This window comes from Misgurnus anguillicaudatus, chromosome 15 (assembly GCF_027580225.2).
Source record: "Misgurnus anguillicaudatus chromosome 15, ASM2758022v2, whole genome shotgun sequence".
In the NCBI taxonomy this organism is placed as follows: Eukaryota; Metazoa; Chordata; class Actinopteri; order Cypriniformes; family Cobitidae; genus Misgurnus; species Misgurnus anguillicaudatus.
In genome coordinates, this window is record NC_073351.2 from 15,807,174 (window position 1) to 15,823,423 (window position 16,250).

At 39.2% G+C, this 16,250-nt stretch overlaps 2 protein-coding genes across 2 annotated transcripts; both read right to left on the reverse strand.

Moving 5' to 3' along the window:
* Positions 1 to 1,009: 1,009 nt before the first annotated feature.
* olfcw1 (olfactory receptor C family, w1) lies at positions 1,010 to 5,903 on the reverse strand. The gene is made up of 6 exons (XM_055174469.2): positions 5,776 to 5,903; positions 5,175 to 5,463; positions 3,761 to 4,597; positions 3,445 to 3,675; positions 3,169 to 3,292; positions 1,010 to 1,937 (listed from the first exon to the last, which is right to left on the reverse strand). Exons 1-6 carry the CDS (start codon positions 5,886 to 5,888, stop codon positions 1,039 to 1,041), a joined length of 2,493 nt encoding a protein of 830 aa, XP_055030444.2. The 5' UTR covers positions 5,889 to 5,903; the 3' UTR covers positions 1,010 to 1,038.
* A 1,166-nt stretch (positions 5,904 to 7,069) lies between these two features.
* On the reverse strand, positions 7,070 to 11,691 carry LOC129419887 (extracellular calcium-sensing receptor). The gene is made up of 6 exons (XM_055175082.2): positions 11,444 to 11,691; positions 10,660 to 10,939; positions 9,758 to 10,576; positions 9,413 to 9,634; positions 8,668 to 8,791; positions 7,070 to 8,490 (listed from the first exon to the last, which is right to left on the reverse strand). The coding sequence occupies exons 1-6, from the start codon at positions 11,665 to 11,667 to the stop codon at positions 7,589 to 7,591; spliced, it is 2,571 nt and encodes an 856-aa protein (XP_055031057.2). The 5' UTR covers positions 11,668 to 11,691; the 3' UTR covers positions 7,070 to 7,588.
* Between the last annotated feature and the right edge of the window lie 4,559 nt (positions 11,692 to 16,250).

Genomic DNA, 16,250 nt, shown 5'->3' on the forward strand with positions numbered 1-16,250 from the left:
ATATATGTTAAAGTATGTCAGAGCAAGATGTTTTCAAATTAAAGCAGCTCAAACATTTACTCTGGGACCAGGATAAGCACTGTCTGGGAGTTATGGTTAATATGGAGATTTCTATGCACGTTTAAAGTACAAATATACTTAAACTTTATTAAATAAATATAAAAAATGTGCCGTTCTGTAGGCTTTCTATATGAGCAGGTAAAATGTCGCAATTTTTCTCGTGGCTATGCCTCTCTGACTAAGTGCCACCAAAACAAGGTCATCATGAGCTGTGAAATGTGTTGGGTGCTGCGGTTTGGGGTATTACTTTAACTAGCTGTAAACCTAAGAGTTCTGGAAAATGATGCCATTGCTTCAGGTAATGGTAAAAATCTTAAAATCTGTCATATACAGTATACATTTTAATCAAACACATGAGATCAAATGTATAATATTCTTTGTAAACTTGCATCTTTGCTCCGCATTCCAATTCCTTGTTTATGTATAATGTTTACATGGAAGGTTATGCAATGCACTTTCCTAAAACAATGCACATGCCCAACACATGCTCGGTGTTTTGACTAAACACTAATTGTTTCAAGCATGCTGGACATGCAGACAATCATTACTGCACAGTTACATTTAAATGCAGCAATCTCAGCTCTCTCCTCAGATAGGTTTGCTAGGATCAGGGACATTTGTACCTTACTACTTTGCATGTTCACTAAATACTGTTTATTTTTACAGTTTTTATTTATATATTTATTTCAATAAAAAGACACATATAGCATCTGATGCAAGTCTCGTAGCATCTTTATGTCTTATTGAGGAGTTTAAGTTGAACACTAGTGCGCTCTAGTGGTAAAACATCATAATCGAGATTCTTTGATATGCAGGCATGGAAAATAATAGACCATTTTCTTTTCATTTAATGCAATGAGCAAAAGATCAACATACCTCGTCTACTTAAGAAAGGTTTTATATTCATCCAAAAGTGTAAATACACATGAGTAAATATACACAACACAAATTTAAAAGCAGAACCAGGAGATTGATCTATCATTTTTGGGACATGAGATATTTTTTAGAATTTCTCTCAGGCATAAAAATGATGATGTAACATTTAGGGACAAAAATACACAAAAGTACCCCGTAACTAGAAGCTAAAATGGCAAATATCTCCACAGCTACAGTAAATTTTCCAGGTGAACTGACGTAAGCTGGGATAAACGTGATCCACACCGCACAGAATATAAGCATACTGAATGTGATGAATTTAGCTTCATTGAAGTTATCAGGCAATTTTCGGGCTAGAAAAGCTAAAATGAAGCAGAAGGCCGCTAAGCAGCCAATGTAACCCAATACACAGCAGAAAAGAGCTACTGAACCCAGGTGACACTCTAAAATAATTCGGTCACGATATGCCCATGTGTTTTTTACTGGATATGGAGGAGCTGTGGTAAGCCAAACCACGCAAACCCCGCCCTGCAGGACAGAACATAAAAACACACCTAGTCTTTGCTGAGGGGGACGAAACCATTTAGCTGCGTTGTTACCAGGCAATGTGGCTTTAAAGGCCATAAGCACCACTAGGGTTTTACTGAGAAGACAGGAGAGGCAAAGGGCAAAGGTCAAGCCAAAAGCAGTCCGTCTAAGAGGGCAGGCCCAGTGGGATGGCTGGCCCAGGAATGTCAGCGCACACATGAAGCAGAGGGTGAGAGAGAGCAGCAACAGAAAGCTCAGTTCTGAGTTATTAGCCCGGACCAGAGGCGTGTCTCGATGACGGAAAAAAATCGCAGCAACTGTTATCGCAGCAACAGCACCCAGAATGGCTGTAGCGGCGAGGGCCATGCCGAAGGCCTCTGAGTAAGACAGAAATTCAATCTGCTTGGGGATACAATGGTTGCGATGCTGGTTGGACCAGAAGTCTTCAGGACAAAGAAAGCATTCAGGCTGATCTAAAAATAAACACACAACAAGAACCAAATGGAGGGTTTCTCTGACGAGCATGTCAGTTCTAACATCTTTGGTTGTTAACAGTGACATTCGGCTGTTTTATGTATATTTATGTATATCTGAGGCTGACTGCACATTATAACTTTCTTGTATGGAGACATCACACCTCTCCCAGATGTTCTGGGAGTCTCTCGCATAATGATAGTAGCTACCTGATGTTTGCAAATTATGTAAAATATCCCAGAAATTAATTTTTGGAGAACGTGCAAGTAACAGACGTAGGTATGATTTTATTTTACAAGGTCTCTGTCTGAAAATAAAAGAGGGCATATAGAGACAGAGCGCAGCCCGTCATAACCTGAAAACCACGCCCACCGGGGGGAAAAGCAATCCAACCGTCTCCATTGACTTTGTATTGAGAGAGGCCGCCTCCTTGTCATTTCTGGCTTATAACAAAAAACAGAATAATGCCTTAAAGCTGCTGTGTGACAATATGTACAGCTAACAAGCCAAAGAACCCAGAAATAAGTTTTTATAAGCTGTTGAGCTCAAAAAACGAGCGTTTACAGACAGAAAAGTGGAAACAGGCAACTTTTCATAGTACTCATATTAGTAGAACTGCGTCCACTAGGAGGAAACGTAGTCGGCGATCCACTTTTTTCTCCTTAAAGGCAGGGTTTTACGGCTTGACAGTTTATAAAAATGTGTTTCTGGATTCTTTGGCTTGTTAGCTGTACATATTGTCACACAGCAGCTTTAAAGCATTATTCTGTTTTTTGTTATAAGCCAGAAATGACAAGGAGGCGGCCTCTAGCAATACAAAGTCAATAGAGACGGTTGGATTGAATTCCCCCCCCCTTGAGCTAAAACGTCACATACGTACTCTGGGGACATCTAAAAAAGTCTTGTAAAATGTCCCCTTTAAAGTGTACCCCTGCTTAACAAGAGTCAAAATGATGTAATTCATTCATAAGGTGCCATTCGTTTCAATAGCATAGCTTACTAGCTGTTAACAAAGCTACCCAACTGAAATCATAACATAACATGTATTGTTTTATTGAACATGAATTCGTATTAAGTGAATCGCACAACGTACAATTACTAGAAAAAATATGACACGCCACTCTAACCCTGCTGACTAAATTCAAAGTCATGGGTTGAAAGAACTTATGAAATTGGTTGTACGAATTAATATGTACAAATTGCCATGAGATTGTGTTGGTGTGATCATACCAGTAGTATTGCTTATGCTGCCCTCAGCACAAGGGATACAATCATAGCAACACACAGGTTGACCCTCTCGTATAACTTTCCTGAATCCCTGCGGACAGCTTGCAGAACACACAGACACTGGTACCTGTAAGTGAAGACAACACGTGGCAAAAATATATTCTTTAGGAACTACATGCCAGAAAAATATTTGATAAAGAGATGAAAAGCAATATAAGACAATAACTTATCATCTGAACTGCTAGTCCCTGAATATGATGCTATAGTATATCATTTTACCTTCTTTGTTTCCCCATACCAGATGATTTGCTCTTGATTCAACACCAACTGCTGTGCTGTCGGCAAAGAGGAGTCAAAGCGACCCACTGTAACATATTGTACCGGACCTTCTTTTGTCTTCCTCTGCCAGTTAACTATGTCATATGACCCAACAGGGTCTCCATTTTTATCAAAGTAAATTGAATCTCCAAAAATGTTTGTGTAGTTCACTTTCCTCAGGACCTCAATGACCTGGAAACATAGAAACATAAAGTTGGCATTTAAACTCAGATTTTCTTTTGATAGATTTTACATAACATAAAACATTTTGCTATACCTGCCAGGGCTGCAAATGAAGGATATCAGGGCACTGTTGTGTAAAGGCAGACACATTTTGTCTCTGACATAGAAGCAGGTTATGCAGTGCATGTGCGACAGTGTAAACAGCTTTGTGCACATTATATGTCACCCTGAGCTCAGACACATCATTATAGATACTCTGAGTGTCCCGGATACTCTCCTTGCCGGTACATGTGCGGCTGTGTTGGACTGGCTCTGTTGTAGAGGCAAAAGGAAGAGTTGTGTTTAAAGAGCACTGGAATTGTGTTTCCCAGAACTCCCTTGCAAATGGATTATAGGGCTTAGCCAAAGGCTGCATGCTTTCGAGGAAGCTTTTGAGGCCCGGTATCTCAGCTCGGCGGATGGCAAAGCCAATTGTGCCACTAAGGGAGGGGTAGTTCTCTTTGGTAGAAATAAGAGTGGAGGTCACCCATGCTTCGCTAGCCACCCACTGCTTCCCAGTCACATTCTGACGTACTATTTCATCCACCACCGGTTTGATATCCTCTTCAATCGCAAAAACCACCAAAACACGTGCTGTCGAATCTCGAATGGTCCTAACGATTTCGTGCAGCTGCTGGTGGGTCGGTAGTTTGGGTATGATAACTCGATAAGCCACACAAGCACCAAGGCGGGTCACTTCTGCCGTGAACAATTCTATGCCGGTGCGCCCGTAAGCATCGTCAGCGCCGACCGTACCCACCCAGGTCCAGCCAAAGTGCTTGACCAGACGGGCAAGAGCGTTGGCTTGATTAACATCACTGGGAATTGTGCGAAAGAAATAAGGGAACTGCTGCTTGTTACTTAGGCAAGCGCATGATGCAAAATAACTCACCTGTGAAAGGCAAAGGGAAACAGGATTGGACAAAGAGAGAAAGATGAGTGAATAAAGAGAGATTTTCAGTGGCAGTACATATTCATTATATACCGTGGGCCCCAAAAGTATTTTGATTTTGCACACTTATGTCATATTTAGTAGATTCATGATAATGCTACATGGTTTGATTTTTGCTATAATGTATAATGCAAACACATTGCATTTGAAAAGTCTAACAGTATGTGACCAGATACTTTCTGGGGACACTGCCCTATTCTCTTAGTCTTAATATCTTCTGCTATTTTGACCCAGTCTGTGAAAACCCAGCTAAAGTCTATTTTTTTAATATACTGTTTTCTACATAAATTCATCTTACATAATGTAAACAATATTCTTTGAAAATATAACCTTAGTAAAGATATGACAAAGATTGGTTGATGCCCCAAATAAAATTATTAGATTATGAAACTTTAGTCTGGATTTCACAGACAGAATCACATTTTGCTCATAGGCATCTCTGTTTATCAATGTTTAGATACTGTAAAACAAGACAAATATATTATTGACAACATCTGGTGTCTGATCTCCTGCCTACCAGTGGGATACGAAACAAGTTAAGTAGTCTAGAATTAGCCATAGACAAGGTGGATCCAGAGTCCCCAATGATGATGGGGATGCTTGGGGAAGAGCAGACCCCAGAATTGCTTCTCTTCATGGGTTGAGAGACCACAGATAATGTCGTCCTCTGAGATAGAGTAGTCAGTCCACATGTGTCATACAGCCTGTAGCCCAGAGTTATGTTTGGCAGGAGTGCAGGGTTTCGGTTGATCTCCTCAATGAAGTAGACCATTGATTGAGACCAGCGGAACACCCGCATGTTAAACCTAGATGAGAGATCAGACTTCCGGTTATTCAGAAACATCAAATAGATTTAACAAATGCATAACATTTTACATGCAAAAAAACAGTGTTAAAATGTGTAAAGCATTTTTAGTGTCTTTGAAGTCCATAGTGAGTATTTTACCTTTTTTGACCACTTTAAAATAAATTGCTGATTGCCACAAAAATTATAAAAGATATTTCTGTAAAACAATGTTGTTATAATATAATTATTTTTTTTCAATGGCATTCATCAATATATGTCCAAAATAACCATCTGAAAGACACAAAAGCCCTAAAATTAGCATTTTTTTTACCCCCTACAAGTCCTCTGGTCTGGCTGGCTTGTAAAGTTTAGCTGCTGGTTGATGCCTTTAGAGTGGATGGGAAACATTCCAGCCAGAACTATGTGGCCTTCCTTATGGACCATCGCTGAGTCTAGGTCCCTCCAGAGTTGACAGTCTTCATCTGAGACACTTTGAATCGGGTAAAAGAAAGAAAACACCAAATGTATGGTCTGGAATACTGCCAGCTTTATCTCCATCTCAGCACAATGGTCTGTCTAACTGACAGAGAGCTGGAAACTGAGGCTGTGGGTCAGAGACTTTATAGAGATAATATTCTAAAGAGACTCTGCAGGGAGATGACAGGAGGTTAGGTATACAAGATACAAGGACACACATGCCTGGGCTCACACACACACATGGACCAATGAATGCTTACACATGCTGTGCATAGAGTATACAATATACAGACACAATAAAAACTCAGAATGAGAAATATGGTTAAAGGGCACCACCAAATGCACAAAAGCATGCAGAATACTGATCAAAACTACCAAATTACCTACCAAAAATTTCATGATTTTAACTCTTTAATTGCCAAGTTTATAAGTGGTGTCACCGATTTGGGAAAAAACACACAAAATGACAGATTTTCAATATAAAAAGTGATTGTGGACTGGATTTTCTTTTACCTTTTTCACAGTCTTGGGCATGTAAAAGATTAGTAAAAACATTGGCTTTGATGCATTTTTAGTTTTTGTGCAGCAGCACATTTTATTTTTTTCTCCATCATCTATTGTTTTTGGCCATTTTTACCCCATTGACTTCCATTATTATTATAATAAAAAAAATTTGATTGCAGAGCCATGACACATTTTCATCATGCATTCTTGATTCTTTGTGGTTTAAAGTTTAAAATTTGTCATTTTTACTGTTGATCACCAAGTGATTTATGCAGAAATTGGCCACTAACAACACGAAAGGGTAGTGAATTGGAACAATGCACAAGGGTTAAAATGTTATTCACAGCAATGCCATAGAATAACCACTTTTGGAAACTATTCAGTCTTCACTTTTTTTTCATACATTTTTTATAATCTTAACTTTTTTCACTACAAAGAACCTTTTGTGAAACAGAAATGTTATTTAGATGTTAAAGATTCTTTATGGAACCATTCAGCTAAAAATGTATACGCTTTGGTATCGTGAAGCATCTTTTTTTTAAGTGAACAGGTACAACAATTTTTAAATCAATGAATGTCACAGGTTTTAAATGAATATTTATTTGTAAATAATATTACAAGACACACCAAAACATTACTTTTGCAGTTGTATACGATGTGATAGCAATGTTACACATAACATTTCCCCACAGATTGGAATGTCTTCCTCTCCATCTCTCTTCTTCCCCATAATGATGAAGAAGCAAATAGGCGTGATTGCCATGTGTAGCTGAAGCAGAATAAATTCATTAGTGTGCATTTGTTTTTGCAGTGTTCAGTGAGTGAAACAGAAGGGATGTTGACATGTTTAGCTGTTTTTAATTAGATTAAGGTGAATGGACATTTGATGTTTCAAATCACTTTACTATTGAGCAATGTATGAGTACTGCCAGAGCAAAGAGAAAATCAGGCCTAAATGTGAGACAAAAGGGTTAAAAGATAAACATAATAAATCTGCTTTCCAAATTGAATGTTGCCTCAAGGTTTATGTACCAGGTTTACCATTTATACTGGGGAACGCTTTATGCATTTATGAAAATGCAGTTGAAAGTGATGGGGGGGATTTGGACTATTCAAAAGTGATAAAATAAATCTTTTCGATTTAGTTTTTAATATTTTCTTTCTTAGCCGGATTTGGACAACAAATATCTCTTTGTATTTTTCTCAGGTCTAAGCAGAATGATGTAACACTTCGGGGTGAAGATACACAGCAGCAGGCCATAACTGGAGGCCAAAATGGCGAAAATCTCCACAGCCACTGTGTACTTGCCCGGTGAGCTTACATATGCTGGAACAAATGCAATCCACACAGCACAGAAGATCAACATGCTGAAAGTAATGAATTTAGCCTCATTGAAATTGTCAGGAAGCTTTCGAGCAAAGAAGGCCATCAAAAAACAAACAGCTGCAAGCAGTCCGATGTAACCCAGCACCAGTGAGAATGCTAATGGTGAGCCCACATCACATAAAAGGATAATCCGGGCGGTTTCACGGGTCATGAGCTTAAATGGGACAGGAGGTGCCACAATTAGCCATGTACAGCAAATCACCACTTGCACGGCCGTACACAAGAAGATGATGCCGCGCTGCTGTAGAGGGCCAAACCATTTCATCACATTTCTGCTAGGTAAAGTGGCTCTGAAGGCCATGAGCACAACCACAGTCTTCCCCAGAATACAGGAGAGGCAGAGAGAAAATGCAATACCAAAGGCAGTGTGGCGAAGCCCGCAGGACCAGGACGTAGGCTGCCCAATGAAAGCTGGTGCACACAAAAAACAAAGCCACAGGGAGCTGAGAATAAGGAAACTGAGCTCAGAGTTATTAGCTCTGACTAAGGGGGTGTGACGTTTGAAAGCAAATATCAGAGCAACTACAATAGTGAAACAGGACCCCAGCAAGGCCAAGGCTAGCAAAGCGATTCCCATGGTGTCGCTGAAGGAGAGGAATTCGACCAGTTTTGGGATGCAGGTGTCTCGTCTAGTATTGGACCAGTACTCAGGCAGGCATTTTTCACACTCTAGGGCATCTAAACAGACGAATAAGATATTATTAGTAATTATACCTTCTGTAATCTCTTGTACAAAATGTGTTACCCTAGTGCCTGCAATAAAAGAATCTGCAAAAATGCAGATCTGGTTGTTACAGTACAGTACACTACAGTACACACACACACACACACACACACACACACACACACACACACCTGTCTGATTGCTAACCTCCCCAGCTGCACAGAGAATGCAGTCAAAGCAGCAGAGAGGAAAGTTTGGCCTGAGAGCCTTTCTAGTGCCTGGAGGACAGCTGGTGCTGCAGATGGACACAGGAACCTGCAATTCAGAAAGCAGACCAACTACAGAGGTATACATCGTAATCTAAGGAATAAATGCCAATTTGAAATACATGAGACACAGTAGGGTCCAAAAGTCTGAGATCAGAATTATCGGTTAGAAACTTGCTGATGTAGAAAGATGCTGATTTGATTATTATTATTTTTATTTTTATTTTTTTCGTTTTTTGTATGTCCTTTATTAACTTATGCACTTGTGCTTGTGCAAAACAGCATAATATAATTGCATGATCTAAGATGTTCCAGTATTAAATAAAAGCTAAATAAATAGATAAAATATAACTATTAACTAGGTTAATGATTTAAACTAATTTTATAGCACAAATTTGCTTATTAAATTTTTTGTCCAAGAAATACAACAGAAGCTTACCTATTTCTCAATTTCGATTAAATTCAAAAACTTAACATTTTACAATTTCTTAGTTTTATCATTTTAAAATTCCCAAACTGATTTGAATGATATTTTGAATTTAAGGTTTTCAAACTTTTGGACACTTCATAGACAAAGGGAAAGGAGAACAAGGAAAATTGTAATTAAGTTACCAGACAAATACACTTTTAATATATAAATAATAAAATAAAATTCACACTGGAGCTTTACTTGTTTCTGGTTTCCATTCCAGAATATGTTTTCTTCTTCAATCACTAATTTTGGCTGCATTGTTTCATCAAACCTCCCCACAGTGGCGTACTGCACTTCTCCATTGTCCCTGAGCTGCCAGTTGATAAGATCATACATAGCCACAGGATCTCCGTTACCATCGAACTTAGTCTCCTCACCAAACTCATTAGTGAAGTGGACATTCTTTAGATAATGCAGAAGCTGTGTTGGTAAGTAAATTAATAAGAAAAGGACAAATATGAGAGAGATATGTAAAAAAGATAAAAAGGTAGATCAACTGAAAAATAATATATGTATATATATATATTGTGTCATAACTTATACCTCCTGTGGTTGTATGGAGTTAGAGTTGGGGCACAATCCACCTTTGAAAGGTCCTTTGCCTGGTTCACAGTGCAGCATTGAATCCAGAGCGTGAGCAATTGCGTATACTGCTTTATAAACATTATAGGAGATTCTAAGCTGGGATACATCGGAGTAAATGTGGCCAGTGTTGACTAGTACTTCTGAGCCATTACACAGGGGTTTAAGAGGGGAACTTTCATTTTCTTTACCTAGAGAGCACTTAAACATTTGCTCCCAGAACTGCAGTACAAATGGGTCCTGAGGGTATTTGGAAGGATGCAGCCGTAGCAGGAAAGGCTGCAGGCCGGGAATATCAGCCTTGCGGATTGCATATCCCATGGAGCCTTGCAGGATGGAGTGAAATTCAGGTGTGGAGAGAACAGCTGCTGTGATCCAGGCCTCGCTGGCCAACCATTGTATACCAGTAAGGTTTTGCAAAAGGGCTTCCCAAAAGATAGCCCTTGCATCTTGTTCTAAAGCAAAGACCAGAACCACACGGGCACCTGTCTCACGAATTCTCTTTACAATCCTGGACATCTCTGCTTTTTCATGGTTCTTTGGGATAATTTCATAAAATGCAATACATGCACCCAGTTTGTTAACCTCATCGTTGAAGATTTGAGCACCTCCACGACCATAAGCGTCATCTCCTGCGAAAGTTCCTATCCAGCTCCAACCAAAGTGTTGCACTAGCTGTGCAAGAGCATCCACTTGAAAGAAGTCACTGGGCATAGTCCTCAAAAATGCTGGAAACTCGAGTTTATTACTAAGACATGCACAGCTGGAGAAATAGCTTACCTGGAAGAGCAGAAAGGAGAGGGGATAAAAATGTTTCATAAAACATTAATGTACCTCAGTTGTGTTTTAAATGCACAGCTCACCTGTGGAACATGAAAAACACCCAAAAAGCGAGCAACCACTAGGGATAATGTGGATCCTCCGTCACCAATGACAACAGGCACTTTGCCTCGGCACCCAGGATTCTCAGAATCATGACCACTCATCAGGGCCAAGGCTGTGCGGAGGGCATGGAAATGGGTACTGCATGAGTCATAAATCTTATAACCCAGAGTTATATTGGGCAGGAGTCGGTTATCTCTGTTGATCTGCTCTATGGCAAAAATCATTGTCTGCATCCATCTAAAGGTTCGAAAATTAAACCTTTTGCAAAAAAGCACAATAAAAATGATATTGTTAAAAATCATCAAAATCACATTTTTGTGTCTATTTAAATAGGTTTAAGACTGAAAAACCCCAGTTATTGTCCTAACAGTTTACTTAATAAGAGACTGAATGTGAGTCTTAACTTTCATTAGAAAATTATTTAAGGAACAATGATGCAAAATGAAAATCTTATAAAAAAATACAGTAATATTTTAGTAAAAGCTCTTCTAACCTCCTAAGACATACGTGGACATCACATTTTTTGTTGTTTGTACCATAGTACTTAATTCTGTGTAACTGGAACCTGTTGTAAACAAACGTGGATAATTACACTGCTTCATGTTCAAAGAAAAATATTTGTTTATTATATTTATTGGTTCTTCCTAACCCCAAATTCTTCCTACTAAGGTGCCACTAGTTGGACACGCTCCCAAATAGCTGGAAGAAATCTAAAATGCAAGCCAAACCAAAGCTTGGCTCTTAGGAGGTTAAATTACTTACCCCGAGCAGTGTGTTGGATTTGGCTTTGCAGTAAAAGACAGTGGAGATTCCAGCACTGTGTCATGTAGAGAGAAGAGGGTGCCAATGGTAATGTCTCCCTCGCTGGCCAACACGGGCAGGTCCAAGGTGCTGCGCATAAGTCGACAGGTCTGAAAGAGCTGTGAAGAGATTAAAGTGCTGAGTAACAACACCATCAGACACACATGCACACCGTGAAATGGCATCTTTTCTACACTTCACCAGTTGAACCAAACTATACAGCCCTTTGAAGCTTCATTAAACACCACATTGGCATTTTCTACATGACATGACACCCCTACTACATACAAATGTGTATGACACGCTCTAGCTCTTTATGTAGTGACCATAGGAATTACCTAAAGCTGGTTTTATACTATCCATAAACTATTCATGCACATTCCCTTAGGAAATCACCTGATGGAAGGAACTGTGAGCAGCACACCACAAAATGAGAGCATTGAGACATTTGTTTGAGCATAAAATGCTAACCGAAAAAATTTTATCAGATAAAAAGATACAAAGTCAGCCTCACATAACGAGATAAATCAAAATAAGAGAACATAATATTATAAAACAAATTATATTTCTTCTTGTTTTTGCAGGGTAAATATGCAACTGGAAAAAATACATTTAAAAAAATACTACTTTTTTACCTTTATGAGGTAAAGTCTACTTTTGTATTAGAGCCTGTCAATCTGTGGCTTAATAGCTCATTACAGATTCTTCCACTGCATTTAGGGGTATTTTATAAGATTAAGTGCTGCAGGCTACACACACACACACACACACACACACACACACACAAATACAAAGGGAACAGAGGTATACAGAAGTGTAGCTCCAGGCAATAGTTTTCTTCTTCTTCACACTAATATCACCAGGAGACAGCCATTGCAGACTGTTAAGGGCACCCATGGTGAGCTGTCCCAAATGAATTGCACTTTAGTGTGGAGGAGGTAAAACTTGGATTGTCGTAAGGGGGAAAATCAGTCCAAAATCAGCCTGATTCTCTTTTGGTGTGTACCGAGCTTAAGGGGACTTGCAGTGTATGTAGATAAAACGGCTCATTCTAAGGTAATAATAACATATCTGTTTATTATGTAGGGTCCTTACCAGTGTTGGGGGTAATGCATTACAAGTAACGTGCATTACGTAATAATATTACTTTCTGAAGTAATGAGTAAAGTAAAGCAAGTGGAGTCCGGTTCTTCAAAGCAACTGTAAACTTCCCTCACCACAACTTAAGGCCCGCCTCTCCCCTCATTCGATTGGACAATGGAAAGACGCAAATGACGTTAGGCACTTCTCGCTCTCAGCTCTCCTTCAAAAGCGCGTGCTGCGGCTGGTGGCAAAAACGGCAAGGCGTTCTGCGTGCGTAAACAGCGCGCAAATTCTACCTGCCCATAGAATATCATTCAAAAAATGCTAATTAAAAGGTGAAATGACAGTAAAAAGGCATGTAATTTATTCTCAATCAGCTCACTAATCACTCTGCTTCCTTGAGGTCTCTCCCAATTGATTGTTCCTATATCTACACACATAGCCTTTATTTGCACACTGTAAAAAAAATCCGTAGAAATTGCAGCTGAGTTGCCGGTAATTTACCGTAGATTTAAATTTATGTTATTTACTGGCAACATTTTGTTCAAAGTTAAATGAACATTTAACATTTACAAGTCTTTGTCTTTACAGAGTAAAACTGAAAAAACAGCATCAGGCAAAACATTCTGAGAAACAAAATCTGAAGCAAAAAACCGAAAAAGGTTGATGATGATTTCTGGTTCCCAGAATGCTTTGCATGAGGCTGTTATTGTATAGTTTTATTCTGTAAAGATAAAGACTTGTTAATATTTAAAATTTATTTAACTTTGAACAAACTCTTGCCAGTAAATAACATAAATGTAAATCTACGGTAAATTACCGGCAACCCAGCTGCAATAACATTGAAATTTTTACGGACTTTTTTTACAGTGCAAAGCAGCCTAGTTGTCGACCAGAGAACAGATAGAATTTTATATAAAAAGACATTTTAAAGAGTTGCAAATTAAAAGGTGAAATGCCAGTAAAAAGGCATGATTTGGATTTTTGATACAGTTTTTTGGTACTTTTACTTGTATCTTGACTGACCTGTTCCCTTCTTGGTGAATATATCTGTGATTTTTGCAACATCTCGCTGCTTCTTTGTCAAGGGCTTTTCTTTCTATTCGCTAGCTTTCTCTCTGCTTCTCCTTTGTGTTTGTGCTGCATATTTGTCAGATATAGCCAAAGAGGCAGTGCATTGTCAGCGTTAGGTCATGTGGTGGCAACTCACAGGACACAAAGAGTAAGGATAAAAAATAGTCTCTCTGTACAAGTTACATCCTCTACCGGTTCACCACAAGGTTGTGTACTCTCCCCCTTACTGTTTATTCTTTATACAAATATGTGTCAAAGCAATTGGGAGAATCGCGTTATTTTAAAATATGCAGATGACACTGTTATTGTCAGTCTGCTTAAGAATGGTGAGACGGGTCATGGACCAGTTATTACAGACTTTGTAGAGTGGTGTGAGGAGTCTCAGCTTCATTTGAATGTGTTAAAAACTAAGGATATGGTTATTGATTTTAGAAGGAATGTTAATACGCATGAAGTCACAACCATTAAGGGTCAAGCTGTGGAGTGTGTGCAATCATATAAATACCTGGGGACAATTATTGATTCCAAGTTAAGTTTTGAAGGAAACTGTGAAGCTGTGTGTAAAAAAGGGCATCAACGAATGTTCTTTTTGAGGAAATTGTGTAAATTCCATATTGATAAAACATTGTTGATTTTGTTTTATCGTGCCTACATTGAGTCAGTATTGTCATTTACGTTGGTGTCCTGGTATGGAAATCTATCAGTGAAAAATCGCAACTCGATGAACCAGATTGTGAAATGGGCTAGTAAGTTGATTGGGGAGCCTTTACTTACCCCTGCTTTACTGTATACCAGACAGGTACAGCGAATGGGTGTTTCAGTTACAGGAGATAGGCATCACCCCCTGTTTAATGAATTTCGATTACTCCCATCAAATCGACGGTATAGAGTACCACATTGCACAACAAAACGATTTAAGAACAGCTTTGTCCCAGCTGTGATTAACCACATGAATAATTTAAAGGCGTAAAAGGGGTTTATTATTTTATTTATTTATTTTTTAATTGCTATCTATTGATGTATTTTACATTGTTATTGTATGTTACTGTTCTTATGATGTCCTTTTAGTGTTGTTTTATTGTTGTTTTCTATTTGTTTGTGTGAGGAACTGTGAACTTGCCACTGAAACCTAATTTACCTAAGGGTATAAAATAAAGGAACTTGAACTTGAACTTGATTTTCGCACTGTGATTGCCAGATTTGTAGATTTTTAGGGGTCCATTATTCACCTGTCAGCCTATCACATGCCAATCTGAGCTGACTGCCTGGCAGGCCAGAACGACCACCGGAAAATGTCCCAGTGCTAACAATGGCCGGTCCACCCCTGATGGCCATTGCGAAACTTTGGGGAATCGCTCGCCATGAATGATCTGAAGCACTTGTATCAAATAAACTAATTATGAGATAATGAGCGGGATGCAGTGCGGACCAGGGGTACAAAAGGTCATCCTTAACAAGCATTTTCGCTTTTTGTGCCTCAGCAAGTGACGTTTTATACAACAAGCATTTCTAAGAAGTGTAAATCATCAATCCTCCCTGTCGGCGCTATGTTACAGACAAGGATACCCATGAGTTATGTGTAATGTGTCTGGGAGAGCAGCACGCAGAGTGGGCTCTTAAGGGACCTGGCTGTGTGAACTGCGAGTGGATTCCCATGCACATGTTTCGCTCCTACCTGGCGCTCTTTGAGAAGGGTGCTCGGGCTTGCAACCCTTACAGCAGCAGTCCCACTTCTGCTGAGGCACAGCGCCTGCTGCACTTGTGGGAGTCACAATATGATCTTGCTGAGAAAGTGAAACTTAATGTATAAACGTTTTATTAAAATAAACCTCATTAAAGAAAGGTCATTCAATTAGATAAAGTACACTGCACTGCGGTTGTAGAGCAGCCAATCATGGTGAATCTCAGAGGCAGATGAAGAAATAATAGACTTATAGAAAAGAATAGAACCTCCAAACTTCTTTGCCACACACTCAACAGGCAAGCCATGACCCTGTAGTTTTTTTTCATATGGTGCCCCTGTCAGGTGTTTACACTCAATAAGTGGGGAAAGACACAACTCAGACTTACCTAAATGAGTTAAAAGCTTTATCAAAATGCAGTGGAAAAGATTTCACAGATATTCTTAAAGAGATGTTGAAACAAGATGATAGACCCAAGTCAAAGCAAAATGTTCCCAAGCTGTCAATAAAAAACCAGATGGAAATGCCAAAGCAATGTCTGGGGCCACAGCTAAAACACAGAACACTGGCCCAAACTCAGTTATTGTTTTAGATTTGGGGAAGATGGGCACATCATGACTTCTTTTTCAAACAATCCGAATCCAGTACTAGTGGCGAAAAGAGGTAGCAACTAAAAAAATGTCAAAATGAGTGGGACCTGGATAATGGTCTTTCTAAGCCTCCATTAAACTTGGAACGGTTCCGGTTGCGGGACAAATGGGAACTGAGAGTAGTGAAGGATGTCCCAAATATCCTAAAAGATTCTTGACTCAAACAAACTTCAAACAGCAGTACTTCAATCTACCAAAAGGTAAATGCACAGGTGAGATAGAAATTATAGGAAAAACATGCAATTGCTTGCTCGACACTGGATCACAGGTTACCACTAT

What these genes read in the sequence shown, in the direction of transcription:
- olfcw1 (XM_055174469.2), bottom strand. Translation starts at nt 5,888, where the DNA reads ATGGTCCATAAGGAAGGCCACATAGTTCTGGCTGGAATGTTTCCCATC. An exon ending in ACTTGTTTCGTATCCCACTG is followed by an intron (nt 4,598 to 5,174) that starts GTAGGCAGGAGA and finishes TGCCTTTCACAG; the next exon opens with GTGAGTTATTTTGCATCATG. An exon ending in GGTATGGGGAAACAAAGAAG is followed by an intron (nt 3,293 to 3,444) that starts GTAAAATGATAT and finishes CTTCACTTACAG; the next exon opens with GTACCAGTGTCTGTGTGTTC.
- LOC129419887 (XM_055175082.2), bottom strand. Translation starts at nt 11,667, where the DNA reads ATGCCATTTCACGGTGTGCATGTGTGTCTGATGGTGTTGTTACTCAGC. An exon ending in AATCCAACACACTGCTCGGG is followed by an intron (nt 10,940 to 11,443) that starts GTAAGTAATTTA and finishes TTTTTGCAAAAG; the next exon opens with GTTTAATTTTCGAACCTTTA. An exon ending in ACTCCATACAACCACAGGAG is followed by an intron (nt 9,635 to 9,757) that starts GTATAAGTTATG and finishes TTACCAACACAG; the next exon opens with CTTCTGCATTATCTAAAGAA.